At 41.7% G+C, this 21397-nt stretch overlaps 1 protein-coding gene across 5 annotated transcripts in view; it reads right to left on the reverse strand.

Moving 5' to 3' along the window:
• UBE2G1 (ubiquitin conjugating enzyme E2 G1) overlaps positions 1-21397 on the reverse strand; it is a 100390-nt gene that overhangs the window by 77974 nt on the left and 1019 nt on the right. For 3 of the 5 annotated variants that reach the window (XM_025864044.2, XM_073881515.1, XM_073881517.1), the window contains exon 1: positions 16408-16480. The exons of the other annotated variants lie outside the window; for them this stretch is intronic. In XM_025864044.2, coding sequence (XP_025719829.1) covers positions 16408-16465 — 58 coding nt within the window. In that variant the 5' untranslated portion in view covers positions 16466-16480. Of the gene's footprint in view, positions 1-16407; positions 16481-21397 lie in introns of those variants that run through there. 5 annotated transcript variants of the gene reach the window in all.

Raw genomic sequence — 21397 nt, forward strand, 5'->3', positions numbered from 1 at the left:
CAAAGTTCAGGGCAGAAAACAGGAAATAGATTAGGTGTTTTAAGGAGAAGGAATTCAATGCGGAACTGGGTGCTTACAAAATTACTAGAAGGGCTAAAAGAATGAGATAGAGAAAGAACCTCCAGGAAGACCACCAGAGAACTACAGAACTGACCCCCAGCCCCAGAGCTAAGAGGTCAAGAACAGAGCACAGCAGCTGCTATGTGGATTCAGAAAGATGGGGTCACAGAGAATTACCACATCACTTGTGCTTGCAACACTGTGATGCAGATCCCAGCCAATGTAATAAGGAAAACAGGGGCGCCCGGGTGGCCCAGTCAGTGAAGCGTCTGCCTCCGGCTCAGGTCATGATCCCAGGGTCCTGGGATCGAGCCCCACGTCGGGCTCCCTGCTCCACGGGGGAGTCTGCTTCTGCCTCTTCTTGCTCATTCTCTCTCTCTAAAATAAATTTAAAAAGAATAAATAAATAAAAATAAATAAAAAGCACACAAATCGAAGAAGTAAAACCGTGCTGATTTGCAGACCATTGTATATGCAGAAACCCCTAGAGAAAATGTAAAAAAGCTAACTCAATTTAGCAAGACTGCACAACACAAGGTCAAAATACAAAAACCTATTTTTTTTTTGAGAGACAGAGAGAGAGCGAGAAAGAGAGAGATAGCCTGCGGGAGGGGAGGGGGGTGCCGGAGAGGGAGAGAATCTGAAGTAGGTGCCACACACAGCACAGAGACCCACCTGGGGCTAGATCTCAAAACCCCGAGATCATGACCTGAGCCTAAATCAAGAATTGGACACTTAACCAACTGAGGCACCCAGGTGCCCGTTTTATTTCTATATATAAGCAATGAATAATTGGAAAATAAAATTTTAGACGGATTTAACTTTTTTTAAGATTTTATCTATTTATTTGTCAGAGAGAGAGAGAGGGAACACTAGCAGGGGGAGCAGCAGAGGGAGAGGGAGAAGCAGGCCCCCCGTGGAGCAGGGAGCCCGACGTGGGGCTCGATCCCAGGACCCCGGGATCATGACCTGAGCCCAAGGCCGATGCTTCACTGACTGAGCCACCCAGGCGCCCCTTCGATGATTTAGCTTATGGCAACATTAAAAAAACATGAAATATGGATGGATACGCTCAATAAAGCAGGTGTAAGATCTACACACGGAAAACAACAAACTTTGCTAAAATGTAAAAAGACCTAAATAAATGGACAGGTATGCCACATTTGCAGGGTGGAAGACTCAGACTGTTAAGATGTTAACTCTCTGCAAATTAATCTACATTCACTGTAATTCCACCCAAAATCATGGCAGGCTCTTTTGTGGAAATCATCAAACTGACTTGAAAAGACCTCAACATGCCAAAACAATCTTTAAAAAGAAAAACAAAGTTGGAAGGCTTCCACCACATAATTTCAAGACTTACTATATAACAATATCCAAGAAACTATGATAGTGGCTGAAGGACAGGCATACAGACCAATGTGACAGAATTAGAGAGTCCCCAAAGAGATCTGCACAACAGGTCGGTCAACAGATTTTCAACAAAAGTTCGAAGATAATTCAGAGCAAAAGGATAGTGTTTTCAGCAAATGATGCTCGAACAACAGATGTAATATATACTACAGCACAGATCAACCGTAAAAATAATATGCCAAGTGAAAGAAGCCATATACAAAAAAACACATATTATATTATCTCATTTACATGAAATGTCCAGAAAAGGCAAATTCACAGGGACAAAAAGTAAATCCGCAGTTGACTGGGGCTGGGAAGGTGACCACTCACAGCCTCAAGGTTTCTTTCTGTGGTGGCAGAAACATTCTAAAATTATATTGTGATGATGGTTGCAACTCTAAATGTACTAAAAGTACAGAATTACACACACACCTACACCGAGGAGATTTTATGGCACACAAATTAAATCGAAATAAATCTGTTTAAAAAATAAACTTCTCGGGGGAGGGGGAGAAGGAGAGAAGTTGTTCTTGGAAATTAGAAATACAATTGCCAAATGAAAAATTAAGTGGCCAAGCTAAATGACAAAACCAAGTCACTAACATGGGGGGAAGTAGAGAAAATCTCCAAAATATATTAACAAAAGATAGAAAATGAATATGAAAATAAAGAGGCAAAGAAAAGAGATCAAGGAGCTCTAACACCTGACTAGTAGAAGTTCCAAAGAATGGGTTCTGCTGGAGAATGCAGAAGATGACAAAAGAGCAAAAAGAAGAATATTCCTGAGCTAAAGACAGACCTAAGACCACAACCCAGAAGAGCCCACTGAGTCTAAAACAATGAATGAAAAAATGTTATACTTAAGAGACACACATGGGTAAAATTCTGTAAGTCCAAGTATAAAGGAAACTCTTTAGAAGGTGACAACCTTATCTCCACAGGAACAAACATGAGACTGACTGTGTGCTCATGAGGAGTTCTGGTCACCACAGACAACGGGACATGGCGGCCCAGTTCTGCAGAGAAAAGATGTTGAAGCCACAATTCCCAGAAAACCTATCAATCAAATGTTAGGACAAAATAAAGGCATTTTTCAATATGCCAGGACCCACAGTTTGCCACCCACACACTCTATAAAATTTAGAAATACTAGGGGCGCCTGGGTGGCTGAGCTGGTTGAGTGTCCAACTCTGGATTTCAGCGCAGGCCGTGATCTCAGGATTGTGGGACCGAGCCAGGCGTCCAGCTCCGCACTGGGAGTGTAGCCAGCTTAAGATTCGATCTCTCTGCATACACACCTCCCCCCACCCCCGCCACTTCTCTCCCTCACTAAAAAATAAAAAATAAATTAAGAAATACTCTAACGAGGACAGCATGAGCTAGGAGGAAATGGGGGCTGAGTAGGAGCCAACATCTGAGTGAGAGCAGAAGGAAGGAAGACTTGGGTTGGGGACTTACAAATTCTCTAACAAAGTTTCACTGACAAGAGTTTATACCTCCCTCTTTAGATCCAGAATCATTATTTGGTATTACAGTGAATACATTAACATAATCATATAAATGCTATTTCCTGGTTTTCCTTTTTTGACACTAGATAATCCCAGAAAACTATTTCAGTTATAAAAGAGAATATAAATGTTATAAACCCTGACAATATAAAAAGATAATTAACAAAATCTGTAGGAGGAAAAAAAAAAATCACTGGAAGGTAAGTGAGCTAATTTCTTTACCTTTCATAGCAGGGACTCCTACGTAAGGTTGATAAATCACTTCGTTAACAGTAATAAAGATAACAGGTAGAAGAGCTACAAATATATGATAAGAATTAGGGAAGCAGTGTTAGTACATTAAAATCTTCATCTTTCATATAAATTAGAGTGTTAACCATGCATATGAACTCTAAATTCCCTTCTAGTGAATGAAGAAAGGAGAAGTGGATGAGAGACTTACTTTTCAATATACTCTCCTTGATAGAACTCGTATTTTTTGCCACAAATATGCGATACTTTCATAATTTAAAGAATTGTTTTAACACAAAGCGAATTATGTTTTAGTCGTACCGTGGAATACTGTGTAGGTTTCAAAGAACAAAGTAAGTTCTCTATGTGCAGATACATGGAGATCGCTATACTAGGGGCGCCTGGTGGCTCAGCTGGTTAAGTGTCCGACTCTTGATTTCAGCTCAGGTCACGATCTCAGGGTCATGGGCTTGCGCCCTGGGTCCAGCTCTGCACTGGGCACAGAGTTCGCTTGGGATTCTCTTCCTCTGCCCTCCCCCTCCCCCACCGCTCTCCCACACAGGTGCTCTAATCAATCTTAAAAAAAAAAAAAAAAAAAGATGCTCCCTTCCCCTCTCACCCACCTCTCACCCTCCAAAAAAAAAAAAAGATGGCTATACTGAAAAATCAAGATTAAGAACAAAGCATTAAGATGGTATGTGTTTAAAATAAAATGTGGGGTATAGCTACTTTAGAAGACAATTTGGCAGTTTCTTATCAAGTTAAAATAAACATAGTCTTACCATACAATCAGCAATCGTACTCCTCGGTATTAATCCAAGTGAACTGAAGAAAACTTGGGTTCACACAGAAATGTGTACACAAATGTTTGCAGCAGCTTCATTCACAATCACTAAAAACTGGGAAACACCAAGATATCCTTCAACGTGGGAATGGATAGGCAAACTGGTCCAAAGGAATGCACACAGCAGAAGGGTATACGAGGGAATGCAGCTCAGAGATAAAAGGAACAGGCTACTGACTCATGCAACAACATGGATGAATTTTAAATGCACACTCCTAAGTGAAAGCCAGGCCCTCGAAGCTGCATATGACATTCTGGAAAAGTCAAAACTACAGGGACAGAAAACAGGTCAGTGTCAGCCGGGACGGTGGAGTGGGGACATCCGGGGGAATTTTAGGTAATACAACTAGCCTCAGGGTCCTGCAGTGGTGGGTATGTGATTTTAGGCACTTGTCAAACCCAGGGAAGTGTCTACCTCAAAGAATTAACTGTGACGTAAGCAAAATCAATTTGAAAAATCAACAAGGATGGAATGAAGACTATGACGAATGATTACCTATCACTAATGCATGACAAAACCTCACTGAAGGGGTGGCAGGGAAAGGAGCAGACCTCAGTAACACTGGAAAGCAAGGTTCTGACTCCCACCTGAACACATAAGGACAAGAACTGTGCCTAAGCACTGTACTCCTGTTGTCCATCTGTTTCCCACAAGGGTAGAGTTAGCAACTCTGGAACCGCTCTCACCTAAGTGATGGGGGCTGGCTTCCCGATGTCAGAGAGGGGAGTTAGAGAAAAACAAGCAGGGCCATGCTGGCACTCCCTCAGAGGTGGGGTATCAGGAGGAAGCGAGGTGGGGCCTGGCAGAGACGCAGAGGGGCTACAGAAACACTGGAGGCACGTACATACACACCCAGGTGAGTGTGCGTGCACAGAGGGCCCACCTCCTCCTATAAAGAAATGACCCTCCAGGAGCAACAAGCACTTCCAACGCCCAGACCTTGATTTCTAGATACCACATTTCACATTCTTGGAAAAGCAGCTGATTCTTGGACTGGGCTAGAGAAGATACAAGACACATCTGATACATTCTCGAGTCACCAGAAAATAAGGAAGTGCTCAAAAATTAAAAAGATGAGTGCATGTCAGAGGAACACCAGACAACCTGAAAGAACCCTCAATGACAAACGCTGGAACAATGTGAGAACAAAATAAATGACCTAAGAAACAAAAACATGTGACAGTTCATTTTATGTGTCAACTTGACCAGGCCACAGGTATTTATCTGATCAAACACTATTCCAGGTGTTTCTGTGAAAAGTAGTTTTCGGACAAGATCACAATTTAAAGCAGTAAACTTTTTTTTTTTTTTTTAAGATTTTATTTACTTATCCGACAGAGAGAATGAACACAAGCAGGGGAGCAGCAGAGGGTGAGGGAGAAGCAGGCTCCCCGCGGAGCAGGGAGCCCGATGCAGGGCTCGATTCCAGGACCCCGGGATCATGACCTGAGCCGAAGGCAGACGCTTCACCAACTGAGCCACCCAGACGTCCTTAAATCAGTAAACTTTGAGTAAAGCTGATTACCCTCCATAATGTAAGTGGGCCTCATCCAGTCAGTTGAAGGCCTTAATTTTTTTTTAAAAGACTGACCTTTCCCATGAGGGAATTCTGCCAGCACACTGCCTTTAGAGTCGAAATGCAACATCAACTCTTCCCTAGAACTCCAGGCTACCCTGCAGATTTTGGACTAGCCAGCCTCTACAATCACATACTGTGATGTATACATACAGACATCCATATATACACACATATAGAGCCCCTTCCCATCGGTTCCATTTCTCTGGAGAGCCCTACTAATACAGATTTTAACCCAAAGTAGGAAATAAAATATGCAAGTCTGTGGGTGCCTGGCTGGCTCAGTCGGTAGAGCCTGTGACTCTTTATCTCAGGGTCAGGAGTTCAAGCCCCACACTGGTTGTGGAGCCTACTTAAAATTTAAACACACGCACACACACAGGTCTATACACAATACATGACTGAATTAACAAATAAATGGGGGAGAAGTGACAAGTCTTCCTTACAGAAGAATTCCAAATAACGTTAAGTAAGTATTCTCCCTGACATGAGGTGGGGGGCCTGGTCCCTCCTTCCCACATGAGTGTGGGCTGGACTGAGCAGCTTACAAAGAAAAGGGTAGGAAAGGGGGAAAACTAACTTTACAGTGAGAAACCTGACCAACGTTGCCTTAACCAAGTGACCAAGGTTCACACAATCAGTGCTGTCCTGTGGTTACCATGGGCCACCGGTCTGAGGTGATGAGGAGGGCACTTCACCTCTGCAGCATTCCTCCTGAAAACCCATAACCCCAGTCTAATCATGAGAAAAACATTAAATAAACCCAATTTGAGGGACATTCTACAATATACCTAACCAGTATACCTCAAAACTGTAAAAGCAATGAAAAACAAGAAAACTCACAGAATAGAGCCCACTTCCTAGAAAACTAGGAAGACATGAGAACTAGATGCAATGTGGTGTCCTGGATGGCAGGTAAAAACGACGAAAAACTGAAGTATGGACTCTTTTTAATAATAATGTGTAAGTACTGGTTCACCAGCTGTAACAAATGTACTATACTAACCTAAGATATCAGCAACAGGGGAGCTGGGTACAGAGTATACAGGAACTCTCCGGACTATCTTTGCAATTTTTCTACAAATCTAAAACTGTTCTAAAAATAAAAAGTTTTAAAAAAGAAGAAAAAACCCTATCACAGTGGTATTGCGCCCCCAACAGCCAAGCACCATATGCATTGGACCCCGAAGAGAGTGGCAGGAAATACAGTGCTCTCACCCAGGCCACTGCTGCACCTGCAAGAGTTAAATATAAGCCAAACTGGATGACAGTTTTGTTCTGTTTCCACCAAGCAAATGCTAAGGGCAGAAGCAGCAGCAAGGGTATAATCCTAAGGGAGAGATGTAGAAACAACCGGAGAAGACGCTGGAAAATACAATATTTCCCAGGGGAACCACCACAACATAAATGTTCACAGCAGTTTGAAAAAAGATGTTAGCATATTCTAAAGTCCTAGACTTCTAACGATGACAATATAAACTACGCTATGCACTGCTATATATATATATATATCATCCTCTACTTACCTAGGGTTTTAGAGTATTACGGAAAGTCTCAGAGTAACATCCCTCTCTACAGAAGCCTTGAAACAGACATTTTAGTTTTAGAATCCTCCAACACAAAAGATGAGAAACAAACCCAAAATATCAGGTGAGGCCATGAGCAACAGTAACGTACCTTCCGAAAGTCACAAAGTTTTCAGATTTTAACACACAGCGTGCTATTACGTTAAAAAGCAGTAGTAGTCTTAGTAATAAGGTGACCTGGGTTTGAAACCTACTGCTGCCATTTACTTGCTAAATGAATTTGGAAAAACAACTTCTTGATCTTGCGCTAGGTTTCTTAAAGAGAATCAAGTATGTAAAAGGAATTTCAATGAACTCAACTCCAAAGAGTATGATTTTCGCTAAAATTCTTAACACTAAAGGTCCTTCCTTCCAGAATTTCAGTTTACTAAAAAGGCAAAATACAACAAAAAGAATCAAATGTTAACAGAAGCTTCAAAGGGATGGCTGATATTTCTATCACATGTTTTATCTTTTCAATACATATGACATTTTCCTCTAGAATATCTTGATTTAGGTTACCTAAGATTTACTTTAAATGCATGACTCACCCTCAAAAAAGTAAAAAAAATCAAAGGAGTATATGACCCCGGAGACACCCTAAGACTCAAGTAGAAAAGGGATAACTGAATCAACTCATTTTTTATATTCTCTATGTAGATCTAATTTAAATACTGTTAAAGACAGGCTCAGAGATTAATGAAATCTAGTTGTCTTGGTTTTGCTATTGTGAGGAAGTCAAACCTAGTTTCCTCTTCTGGAAAATGTGGTGAGCCACCTGGTAGAAAGCCTGAGATAGCTAAGGTAGAAGACCAGAGAGAATCTTTGAAGACATTTAAAAAAAAAAAAAAAAAGTACAGAAAAGCCAGAAGCTTGGGGGGCGGGGGGGGCCACCACCTTTCATTTTTGTGGCAATTCATAAATTATTAAGAATTGGGAAAACTATAGCCATACTAGATAGAACTGTCCATTAAAGAAACTGCTTTGAGAGAAAAAATTAGAACCCTGTTGAGACAGAGAAGGCGTTCCAACAAGAGTCATCTGGTCAAAGCTACACTTGTAAAAAGGGCAACAATGTCTATACTGCTGTGTGAAACACCTACTTCTAATTATAACCAATATTTGTCTATAAAACTTTGCCTTCCCCACTAGAAAGGGAAGCCAGGGATTGTATCAATTATCCCTAGGGCTAAGCATACAGAAGGAATTAAATGTTTACTAAATGGAAGTATCTTGTTTTACTTTCTACCTCGAAAGATTTAGTTCACATGTCCTTAAGTCCTCAGGGGGAAAAAAATCTAGTATAATAGTTCTAATCCATTCAATACCTATTTATTGGTTGCCTGCTAAGTTTCAGTCACCCTTGTAGGCATCTGTGATGTCAGTTAATAGGCAAAAACAAGAGTCTCTGTGCTCAGTGGGGATGAGGGAAATAGATATTGGGGTTAAGAGCACACTTCTGATGAGCGCTGAGAAATGTACAGAGTTGCTGAGGATTGCCGAATCACTATCTTCTACGTCTGAAACTAACACAACACTGTCTGTTAATTACACTCGAATAAATATCTCCGCCCTCATGGAGAGAATGGAGTCTCAACATCATTCTGCACCCTCTCCAGAGCAGTGATACTCAGAATATGCCCCATTAACAGGAGCCGATCCACCAAACCATTACTGGTCTGTGACACGTGAAGCCAGAGCAAGGATTCAGAAGCTCATACAGCAATCTGACAGTCACTTCATACGAACCTTATAAAGGATGGGCTCAAATTTATGTCTTTTTAATTTAATTTCTCTAATAACTCATTTTCATTGTTTTTCTAAGTATCAATACATAATGAATTAGAATTTTCCTTAGAGCTGGGCTTTCATCACAGATAATTTGAGAAGCACGGGTCCAACGCACTTTGACCACATCACTTCTCCCCTCCTCAAATAGAATAAAACTTCCAACATTTTTAAAATTTTCCACAAATACCAGGCTTTCCAGATATTGTTTTCCCACTAGATCAATTTATCATATGCTCCAACCACAATGAATTGTTTTCAGTACACACCTTCTGTCTTGCTTGCTCTTTTCCCTGAACATTAAATACTTTCTTATTTGTGTCATCAAATTTTACATATGCTTTTAAAGTCAAATGCTGCCAACTCCTCAAAGCCTTCCATGAACCAGACAGGCAGAAGTAATCATTCCCTGACATTATCCAATACTTTAAAGCAGCTCTCTTATGGGATTTTCTACAAAATACAAGTTCCTGGAACATAAGAACAATACTGTATTCATTTGGCATCCCTACAGCACAAAAAAACAGGTTATCAAATTTGCTGAATGATGTTAAGACACAGCATTACATATATATATATGAACTTCACTCAAGCGATCAGAATACTCTGAAATTATACCCAAAATTGTGTAGGTACACTTTTCTCAGGAGATAGTCTTTAACTCATTAAATTGTCAAAGGAGTCTTTTTTTTTTTTTTTTAAGATTTTACTTATTTATTTGACAGAGAGAGAGAGACAGCGAGAGAGGGAACACAAGCAGCGGGAGTGGGAGAGGGAGAAGCAGGCTTCCCGCCGAGCAGGGAGCCCGATGTGGGGCTCGATCCCAGGACCCTGGGATCATGACCTGAGCCGAAGGCAGATGCTTAACAACTGAGCCACCCAGGAGCCCAAAGGACCCAGGAGTCAAAGGAGTCTTAAGCCACTGCTCAGGGAAGGGCTCAGGTTTCATCAGCAGACAGGCCTATTTCTGACACCCAGCTCCATCAGGGTTAGTTGAGGAAATTACCAGATATAATATAAACCTCAATTTCCTTATCTCAAAGAGGTGGTAATATTTACTTCAAAGATCTGCTGTGAGAAGTGAATGTGACCACAAATGGAAAGTCCTGGATCAGGAAGAGTATGGTGACAAGCACTCAATGATTTGCTTCCTTCCCGTCCTCCTCTCTTAAATAAGTTTCTAGAGCTGTGAAGTGAGCAGACTTGGGTCCTCTAAAGCTTTTTTAAATTACAAATTGCTGCCATTCCTTGAAAGTTGTGTTCAGACTCTTGGAAATCGTCAACAGGGTTAGTTGTCCCTCAGAAACACCTATTTGTTTTAAATCTTTCAACTTTAAATTTCAGCCCATCATGCCAATTAATTCTAATTACTATTTTCTTTACAAGATAAAAAGGATTTCTTAAAAGTGCATAACCTAATGCTCTTAAGAGAACGTAAGGGAACGGACACCTTGATTCTGATGTATCCAAATTTAGCCCTTTTCCTAGGAAGGCTTGCCTGACCTCACTGTGCCCCCTCCCCGGTAATTAATCACTCTTCCTTCCACAAACTTTTGTTTACCTGTCCGTCAACCTCTACAACATACAGCACCTCAAGGTAGGAATCCCACATTGTCTTTGCATCCCCCAACACTTCTCAGCGCAACCGCACACAAGAGCTCAAATAAATCAACTTGTATATCTTTCTTTCATTTTCAAATGGCAGCACAAGACGTTTAAGGATTATTTAAAATTAAGATGGAATTTCTATCTCAAACTATAGATTTCTCTTTCAACTTCCTGTTCCTTGAAAGTGTTAATGTGGCAATTATGTTGTTGCTTGCACCTATGAATAGTAAGTTTAAAATGGGAGTTCTCTACATGAAAAAACATGGATAAAAATGCTGTGGCTACAAGTGACATTTTAAAAACTTTTTATTTTGAAGTACAGATCTACAGGACAACAGAAAACAAAGTACAGAAAGGCTTCTTATACCCTTTACCCAGTCTCTCCCCAGTGCTGACATCCTGCATCACCACAATACAGATTTCATCACTCAGTGTTTCTACCAGCTCTTCACAATTTTATCACATTTGCAGATTTGTGTAACCACCACAAGATACAAAACTGTCCCATTACCACAAAGACCCCTCCTGCTCCCACAACCCTATAGCCATACACCACTATTGTCCCTAATCCCTGAAAACCACTAGCAATCCATTCTCTATCTCCAAATTGCGTCATTTCAATAATTCTATACGGGTATCAAGACCATTCAGTGTGGGAAAGGGCAGTCTCTTCAACAAACGGTGATGAGAGGGGCGCCTGGGTGGCTCAGTCGTTAAGCGTCTGCCTTCAGCTGGGGTCATGGTCCCAGGGTCCTGGGATCGAGCCCCGCATCGGGCTCCCTGCTCCGCGGGAAGCCTGCTTCTCCCTCTCCCACTCCCCCTGCTTGTGTTCCCTCTCTCGCTGTGTCTCTCTGTCAAATAAATGAATAAAATCTTAAAAAAAAAAAAAAAAAAGGTGATGAGAAAACCAGATATCCACATGCCAAAGATTTAGGTTGAACCCTTATCTTACACTGTGTACAAAATGGATAAAAGATCTAAACGTAAGACCTGAAACTACAGAACTACTAGGAGAGCACATAGGAGAAAGGCCTGATCACAGCAGGCTGGCAACGGACTCCTGGGCACGACACTGAAAGCACAGGCAGACAAATGGAGCACCAAACTTGAAAACTTTTGTACACCAAAGGACACAATCCAGAGTGAAAAGGCAACCTATGGAATGGGAGAATACTCATAAACCATATTTATTACCTAATAAAGGGTTAATATCCAAGAGTACATAAAGAACTCACACAATTTAACAAAAAATCAAATAACCCGATTAAAAATGGGTAAAGACTTGAAAGGACATTTCTCCAAAGATGATTATTCAAAGGACCAATGAGCACATAAAAAGCTGCTCAACATCACGAATCATCAGAGAAATGCAAATCAAAACTGTAAGATATCATCTAATGACCATCAGGACGGCTACAGTTCAAAACAAACAAAAAGGTAATAACAAGTGTTGGCGAGGATGTGGAGAATCTGGAACCCCTGTGCACTGTCGGTGGGAATGTAAAATAGTGTTACCACTAGAGAAAATATGGAGGTTCCTCAAAAACACTAAAAACAGAACTACTCAATGTTGGCTCATCAACTGTGACATAGGCACCATCCATGGGGGGTGCTGATCATCGGGAGAGGGGGACTATGCATATGTGCGGGCAGAGAGCGTATGCGAAATCTCTGTAGTGTTTGCTCAATTTTGCTGTGAACCTAAACTGCTCTAAAAGTAGTCTATTTAAAAAAAAAAAGAAAGAAAGAAAACAGAACTACCATATGATCCAGCAATCCCACTTCTGGATTTACAGCCAAAAAAATTGAAAGCAGGATCTTGAAGAGAGATTTGCACAGCCACGTTCCTGGCAGCAGGTGACCCGGCTGCACACCTATGGACTAACGGATAAACAACGTCAGGCAGACACGACAGAACACGATGTAGCTTTAAAAAGGGAGGGCCCCGTACCACAGGCTACAGAATGGATAAACCTTTAGGACATCACACTAAGTGAATAAGCCAGTCAAAAAAGATAAATACCGTATGATTCCACTGATAGGAGGTAGAGTCATTAAATTAACAAAAACAAAGTAAAATGATGGTTACGAGAGAGGGGCAAGAGGAACCGGGAAGGGACAGTTGTTGTTCAATGGGTAACCAGAGTTTTTCGATAAAAAAGTTCTGGAGATCTATTCCACAAGAATGTGAATGCACTTAACACTACCGAACTGTACACTTAAAAATAGTTAAGATGGCCAATTTTGTGTTTACCACAATAAAAAGAATTTTACATAAATGGAATCATACAGTACGTAACCTTTTGAGATTAGCTTTCTTTCGTTCAGTGTAACTCCCCTGAGGGCACCCAAGTTGTTCTGTGTATCTATCAGTAGTGTTTATTTGCATTGCTGAGAAGTATGCTCCACGGTATGGATGTACCACGGTTGATTCACCCACAGAAGGCTATCTGGGCTGTCTTCCAGTTTTTAGCTATTACTAATAAAGCTACCATGACTGTTCACATACAGGTCTTTACAGGGACATAAGTTTCATTTCTCTAAATGCCCAAATGTGCACCTGATGCGTGGTAAGGTAAGTGCATGCTCAGTTTTACAAGAAACTACAAACTTTCTCCACAGTGGCTGTACCATTTCACATCCCCACCAACAACGTATGAGAGATCAAGTTCCTCCGCATCCACTGGACAGCATTTGGTGGTTTGTTTTGTTTTTTTTAGCTATTCTAGTAGGTTATGTAGTGACAACTTAGTGTGGTTTAAACGTGCATTCCCCTAATGTCTAATAATCTTTTCATTTGCTCATGTGCCACCTGAAATGTCTGTTCACATCTCCTGTTCATTTTCTGAAAGGACTGTTTTCCCCTGCTGAGTTTTGAGAGTTCTGTATATATTTTACACCAATACTCTGCCAGATATGTAGTGTGCAAATACATCCTTCCAGGTTGTAGCTGGCCTTTCATTTGTGTCTCACAAACTTACGTTCTTAAAGCTGGTAATGCCCAGTTTACCAACATCCCTCTCCTGGACCGTGCTTCCAACGCTGTGCATAAAGACTCTCCACCTGGCGCCCCCGTCTTGAAACCGAAACTCTAATACGCACACCAGACATAAGAATAAGAAAATAACAACACACACAGTTAAAACGTGAGCACATTCAAAGCAAATCCACACAGTGCCTCCTAACATAAAGGACATTTAGGAAAAAATCCTAAATGTGATTAGTTGTTCTTTAAAAGCAATGCTTACTTTACAAGATTAGAGCAAAAACAGCTTTAAAAACTTTCACTGCCAGATAAAAATTTAAATAGGTTCTTTGTTGTTTACACTTTTAACAGACCCCTAACCAACCGGGATGTGGACAAGAAAGCTGGACAAGAGTCGAGAAGGAGCAGGGGCAGTTTTTCTAAGTTATTAGACACTGACAGAAAGCATAAATAAAAGGAAAATTTCCTATCAAATTAACTTTCCACATATTTTCTAGAACTGCACATCTTAAAAAGAGGTATACGTCTCCACAGCAACAACAAAAAATTACAGTATTTTCCCCCAGCTGTTTCTCGGGAGTGCCAAAATCTGACGAGGGAACAGCACTGATAAAAATTTCTGACTCACCTTAATACTACTGAGCACTGGGGGGAAATTCATAGTGCTGTATTTTAACAAGCATGTATCTTATTTCCTAAAGAGGCATTTCATTCTTATCCTCTCATCTGTCCGTTACCGTAATTTGCAAAATGTTTCCTTTTTCCTACCTGTACTGTCACTGAACAAGGCCCTCAACCTGATAGAACGACACTATGTTTCCTTGCCAGACTGTTTCCATAGCGTATTCTATGCCTGTTTCTCTGAGAAGTTATTTCCCACAAACCAATCAAAGATGGCATTAAATAGAACCTTGGAGGTCATTTCACGTTTCAAATTCTAACAAAAATATTTCTCAATAATTAAGAAAGGCAAAACTTTTCATCCTGAATGGAACTGAGTCCATTAAAACAAAAGAACACTTGGCATTCACTTGCTTGAAGCAAGAACACAGTCACACTACAGTTAACCATAAAATTAGTCTATCCCCCTCTAAAAAACAAAAAAACAGAAACTTGCACTGAAGGACCCAAAACCAAATAATCCAAGGACTGAAACATAATCTTGATAATGTAAACAAATACTCCACCTGAGAAAAAATGAGAAAACAATATAGTGACAGTCAACCAATTTCCAAGTTTCCTACACCAGATACCATCCTATTAATAATCAAGGCAGCTGCATTTCATGATCAACTACAGAAGTATCCCCAAATACAGTATGTATTAACACAGAAACTACATAATAAAACTATATATCTGGTAGAACTACAGCAAATGCAGACTATACGAGATACTAATATCTACAGATCATAGAATTTACTTCAACCTTTTAATATGCTCAGCAGCATTTCAAAAAGTGAGATCATCCATTACAAAAGACTAATATAGTATGTTTCATTCTGAAGTAGTTTATAGAAAATTACTTTTTTTTTAAGATATTTTTTATTTATTTATTTGACAGAGAGACAGAGAGCACAGGTAGGCAGAGGGGCAGGCAGAGGGAAAGGGAGAAGCAGGCTTTCTGCTGAGCAGGGAGCCGGATGCAGGGCTCGATCCCCGGATCCTGGGATCATGACCTGACCCGAAGGCAGTCGCTTAACTGACTGAGCCACTCAGGCGCCCCAAACTACTGTTGTTTATGAAAAACTAAATTTCATTGCATTATCAAAAATATTCACTGAATGACAATTATTACTTAAAAATCATTTACTCCCTAATGTTAAGAAAATTCACTTATTCACTGAAATATTAAGACTTGCCCCCATCGGGGCGCCTGGGTGCCTCAGTCAGTTTAAGTGCCTGCCTTTGGCTCAGGTCATGATCCTGGGGTCCTGGGACCCAGCCAGGAGCCGGCTTCGCCCTCTCCCTCTCCCCCCACAAACTGCACTCTCTCTCTCTCAAAAAAAATCTTTAAAAAAATTTAACACAGACTTTCCCCCAGTTTCATTGAGATACAATTGACACATAACGCTGTGTACTTGTAAGGCATACAACATAATGATTTGCCATATATGTATATACACACTGTAGATTCTGTGATACCACAAGTCAGATATGCAATTTCTCCACTACAGGGAATGTGGTGAATTATCCAACAGCCCTCCCTCAATCACAGTATTTATTTCACTTATGCTTTTTTTTTTTTTTAAGATTTTATTTATTTATTTGACAGAGAGAGAGACAGCAAGAGAGGGAACACAGCAGGGGGAGTGGGAGAGGGAGAAGCAGGCTCCCTGCTGCAGGACTGAGATCGTGACCTGAGCCGAAGACAGACGCTCAGCGACTGAGCCACCCAGGTGCCCCTCACTTCGCTTTTTTTCTGACAGCATATTCAGTAAAACATGTAGTAGGCTCCACTATTTCTATAATAGAGGAATTTATTTCTGGATATAAAAATTCCCAGACTGTGGGCGCCTGGGTGGCTCAGTCGGTTAAGCGACTGCCTCCGGCTCAGGTCATGATCCTGGAGTCCCGGGATCGAGTCCCACATCGGGCTCCCTGCTCAGCGGGGAGTCTGCTTCTCCCTCTGACCCTCCCCCCTCTCATGTGCTCTCTCTCTCTCTCTCTCTCTCAAATAAATAAAATCTTAAAAAAAAAAAAGATTCCCAGACTGTTAAACGATTAGTGGTATGATGCAATATAAATTTACTTTTAGACTTCCCCTCCATTTCCATATTTTTAAACATTTTCTTCCATATGAGTTAACAACTATTAAGAATATTAATAGTTAAGAGGCACCTCTTACCTACTGAGCTGGGAGAGCCCACGACTCCTGATCTAGGGATTGTCAGTTTGAACCCCATGTTGGGTGTAGAGATTCCTTAAAAACATTTTTTTAATCTTAAAAAAAAAAAAAGAATATTAACAGCATCTATTAAGGGGGGCTCAGTTGGTTAAGCGACAGACTCTTTCCTTTTGACTCAGGTCATGATCTCGTGGGTCCTGAAATCTACCATGTCAAGCTCCAGCCCTAGTGGAGAGTCTGCTTCTCTCCCCCTCCCTTTCCCTCTGTTCCACACCGGGCTCCTGGTCACACTCTCAAGCACACACACGCTCTCACGCGCGCGCTCTCTCTCTAAAATAAATGAATAAAATCTTTTTAAAAAAATCTATTAAGGGGCACCTGGGTGGCTCAGTTGGTGGAGCGTCCAACTCTTGATTTTAGCTCACATCTTGATCTTGGGGTTTTGAGTTCAAGCACCGTGCTGGGCTCCACACTGGGCATGGAGCCTACTCAAAAAATATATATATATGTGTGTGTGTGTATATATATATATAAAGCACTATGTTCATCACCCAGAATCTTTTATCACTAGGGTATTCCTGTCAAAAATCAATTATTCTATTTTTGCTTGTTTAAAATTGTTAATGGAATCGTACGTCAGAGTGCCAATATATTCTAGAAAGGCCAAGAAATATTAAATCTTTCAAACTCCTCCTTTTAAGCGTATTCCTTGAATATCCTACCAACACCAGGGCTGCTAATGAAACAGCATGGCACAAAACCAGGAACTGCAGGGAGCCCTCCAGGGGAAAGAGCTCAGGGCACCCACTGCAGTATGCCTCTGAACCCCTGGCTTCACAGCCACCCAAAGAACTCCTTTAAAAAGTGGATTATCCTGGGCATCAAGATACATAGACTCTTTGGGGATGAGACCAGGAATCTGTATTTCCCCAAGTGATTCCACTGCACATTAAGTCTAAGAACCACACTTAACTAACTCATCACAACAACCTACTTATATGGGTAGTCAAGGAGATGAAGATTTGGGAATATTCCAGATTACTTTAAAATACACAATCAAAATTTCTACAGTAAAAGCAGCTCAATTATTTTATTGCTACTGTATTAAAAAAAAAAATTCTTCTTCCTAGTTCTGGAATGACAGGTGCCTACGAGACCCTAACTCTGGAAAATCTATTCTACCAATGTTAAAAAAAAAAAAAAAAAAAAAAAACCCTCAAGTGATCTTAAAAAAAAAAAAAAGGTAAAAACTTCCTCATATTCCGGGCGCCTGGGTGGCTCAGTCGGTTGAGCGACTGCCTTCGGCTCAGGTCATGATTCTGGAGTCCCGGGATCGAGTCCCACATCGGGCTCCCTGCTCGGCGGGGAGTCTGCTTCTCCCTTTGACCCTCCTCCCTCTCGTGCTATCTCTCATTCTCTCTCTCTCAAATAAATAAATAAAATCTTAAAAAAAAAAAAACACTTCCTCATATTCCTTATAAATGCTTGTCATATCATAAAATTTAGTACGGTAAGGGTAGAGTAAGTCCAACTAGTCCAAGGGGCGCCTTGGTGGCTGTTGGTTAAGCATCTGACTCTCGATCTCAGGGTCAATGAGTTCAAGCCCCCCAGTGGGCTCCTTGCTGGGTGTGGAGACTACTTTAAAAAAATAAGTAGTATTTCCAAGCCCAACTAGTCCAAAATTTTTCTCATAGCTAACCACCAACACCAAAAAGCTCAGCAATACTTTCAGCTTATGACTTTAATTCCCTGATTCTGCAGAATGTTGGCCTTAAGCTCACAACGGCTAAAATATCTTTTTACGATTACCTTAAGACCATTTAGATTTTATTTTTTTTTAAGATTTTATTTATTTATTTAATAGAGAGAGAGAGACAGCGAGAGAGGGAACACAAGCAGGGGGAGGGTCAGAGGCAGAAGCAGGCTTCCCACCGAGCAGGAAGCCTGATGTGGGACTCGATCCCAGGACCCTGAGATCATGACCTGAGCAGAAGGCAGACGCTTAACGACTGAGCCACCCAGGCGCCCCTGACCATTTAGATTTTAATGTGTGGTATTTTGATGATACATTTTATTAAGATAGGAACATTTCCACAATCATTTTGGTAGTTACTGGATAAATTAACTCTGAATATTAAAATTTATAAAACAGTATTTCATGTTTGTGGTAATTACAGCTCCATGGGAGGCAATATAGCCAATTAAAAACAAAGTCCAAAATAAAATAAAATAAATAATAAGTAAATAAATAAAAACAAAGTCTCCAAAATAAGAAGGCCCTCAATTTGAATGCAGCAGTACCACTCACTCACTTACTACAGCTCGACTTTGGGCAAGTAACTCAACATCTCGAAGCCACTATCTCCTTATTGGGAGGATTAAATGAGATAATACATGTAAAGCAGTCCACACAGTGCCCAGTACATGCTAGTCCTCGGGAAATATACATACACATAAACAGAGATACAGGAATCTCTCGGAAAAGGCACACAGGAAATTATCAATGATGGCTGTTTCCAAGAAAAGAACTTGGGGTTCTGTGGGGGAGTGGAAAGACTATACCATTTTGTGCTCTGTATTTTTAACCAGTGCTTATAATACCTTCTCAAAAAAATAAAACAATTTTGAAGTGAAATTTGGTGTGTCGGATTCCTCAGTGTTTAGCATTATGCACTGCTGCTGAACCCGCAAGAGTCAGAGTCTAATAATACCACACAGAAATACACAGCCTATCTGATTTTGAGTCTGTTAGGTGTTCTCACTTGCTTCACAACAGCCATCGTGGTCTTAACCGAACAATCTCAAACCAGTGATTTTTCAACCTAGGTTGGTTTTAATCCCTCGGGGGACACTGGCAACAGAGACAGGTCTGGCTGCCACAACTGAAGGGGTACACTACTGCTGGCATCTGGTGGGTAGAAGCCAAGAACGCTGCCAAATATTCTATAAGGCCCAGTACAGGCCCCACAACAGTGTCTGCCCCAGTGAGAGAAGCCAGCAGAAAGTCCACTCAGATTGGGGCCATCTGTGCTCCTTAAAGCCATCAGAGTTGTGCAAATAAGGGAAAATCTCAGGAGCGGATCCAGAATGCTGCCAAATATTCTATAAGGCCCAGTACAGGCCCCACAACAGTGTCTGCCATTTTCAAAATGTCCGTAGTCCTGAGTCTGAGAAACCCTGCCACCAAAGGAACCATTCTGCCCCACTCTGAAAGGAACCAGGAGGTTCTTCATTCCAGTTACCAACAAAACACACACACAATAAATTCTCCCCTGGAGTAATGAGTAACGAAGTAAAACCCTTAAAGGTCAGCCTCAATAACCCTAACCACTATGGACCACTGCTGCTGTAAGTTTCTGAAATTCTAGCAGCTAGAATGGCTTACAGCTTTGTCTACTCAATTCAACTCATTTCAGGACTTTTAAAGCATTTATCATTAAGCCTTTCAAAGTTCAGTCAAATGATTTCAAGAGATTACAGTTTACCATTCTTTCCTGTTTTCAAATGATATCTGAAGAACCACAAAGCTCAAACAATGTACTACTAACATACAACAGGGCCTTTATTTGAGGGAGTAGTTATCAAGTCTTTCCAATGAGCGTGATATTTTTACATTTCACTTAACACACTGCCTTGGCGTACTATTTTGTCCATGTTAATTAAAATCCTCCAAATTTTTAAGAAATTAAGACCAGTCCATTGTTTCTGATCAAGAAGGCAAGAAAAATTAATCAGCAGTTAAGTAACTTTATAACGAGGCTTGAAAAATGACACACCAATACATTCTCTCCTCTAAGCTTAAAGCATGTTTTAATGGGCCTTATCAAAAAGCCCTCCGCTGGGGGCCGGCTGGCTTAGTCCGTGGAGCATGCAGGAATCCTGATCTCCGGGTTGTGGGTTTGAGTCCCATGTGGGGCATAGATGACGTTAAAAATAAAGTCTTGAAAGAGTCAACCATGAATGAAGAACTTTGGAAAATACTGTATCAACATTTGGGATTCATCTTGTCAAAAAGTGCAAAACTGAACCGAGAGGCCATCAAAATCTAGAGCTGAGTGGGAAACTACTTTTGAAATACTGCTAACACGGTTATTACTCATACTTTCTTAGTGACTGCCTAACTTCTTTTACACCTTTCAAAATGTATGTTTCCCACTGAGCTGAATGCTGTTTTCATACTTAGTATTCTAACACTGTTCGCCGCATAATAAAAACTTATTAAACAATTCTTCGCGAGACAAAAGTACATCTTAATTCCTTCCTCCAAAACAAACGAAAAAAAGGCACAAACTGCAAACACAAGATGCAGTAAGGTTATTGTTTCACAGCTTTTCCGATACATTATTCGTGATGAATTATCAAGTATCACCCGAACTTCTCCATCCCCTCGAAGTCACTCCCCATGAGCACCCAGAACTTTAATACTTGTCCAAACCTGCTTGCTCATGGTCTAATAATAAACCTAATTATACAATCTGTAACAGCCGCGGACAACCTTTTTCTTAAGAAGCCATAAAGGTGGCCGAGGCCGCAGCCCAAGTCCTCCCGCGCTGCCGCTCTGCACCGCGGGCGCGGGGCGGCGAGGGCCCGGCGGGGCGCGGACCGCGGGGCTCCGGCCGCCGGGCCATTTCTCTTTAAATCTGGCAGCACGTGGGGCGGCATTGTGAAGCCACCAGCCCGCCCCCCCCCACCGCGCACTGCGCGCACGTCCGCCCCCAGCGCGCATGCCTCGCTCGCACAGTCCTAGCGGAGTCGGAGCCAACCCCCTAAAAAGTCGACCTGGAAGCCGCAAGCGGCCGGAGGCCGGGACAATGGGGGAGGGGGGCGCAGGCACCTCCGGGGAGGCCGCCCGGGCCGCCGCCCCAGGCCAGGCCAGGCCAGGGGGCCGCCGCGCCCGGGCTCCGCAGGCCGGCGCGCGGGGCCGCGGCGCTCGCAGCACAAAGCCCGGGGCCGGCCGCAAGCGGCTCCCCGGCCCGCTCCCACCCACCCC

This window comes from Callorhinus ursinus, unplaced genomic scaffold, assembly GCF_003265705.2.
Source record: "Callorhinus ursinus isolate GAN/ISIS: 27379988/994484 unplaced genomic scaffold, GSC_fseal_2.0 scaffold43, whole genome shotgun sequence".
NCBI lineage: Eukaryota > Metazoa > Chordata > Mammalia > Carnivora > Otariidae > Callorhinus > Callorhinus ursinus.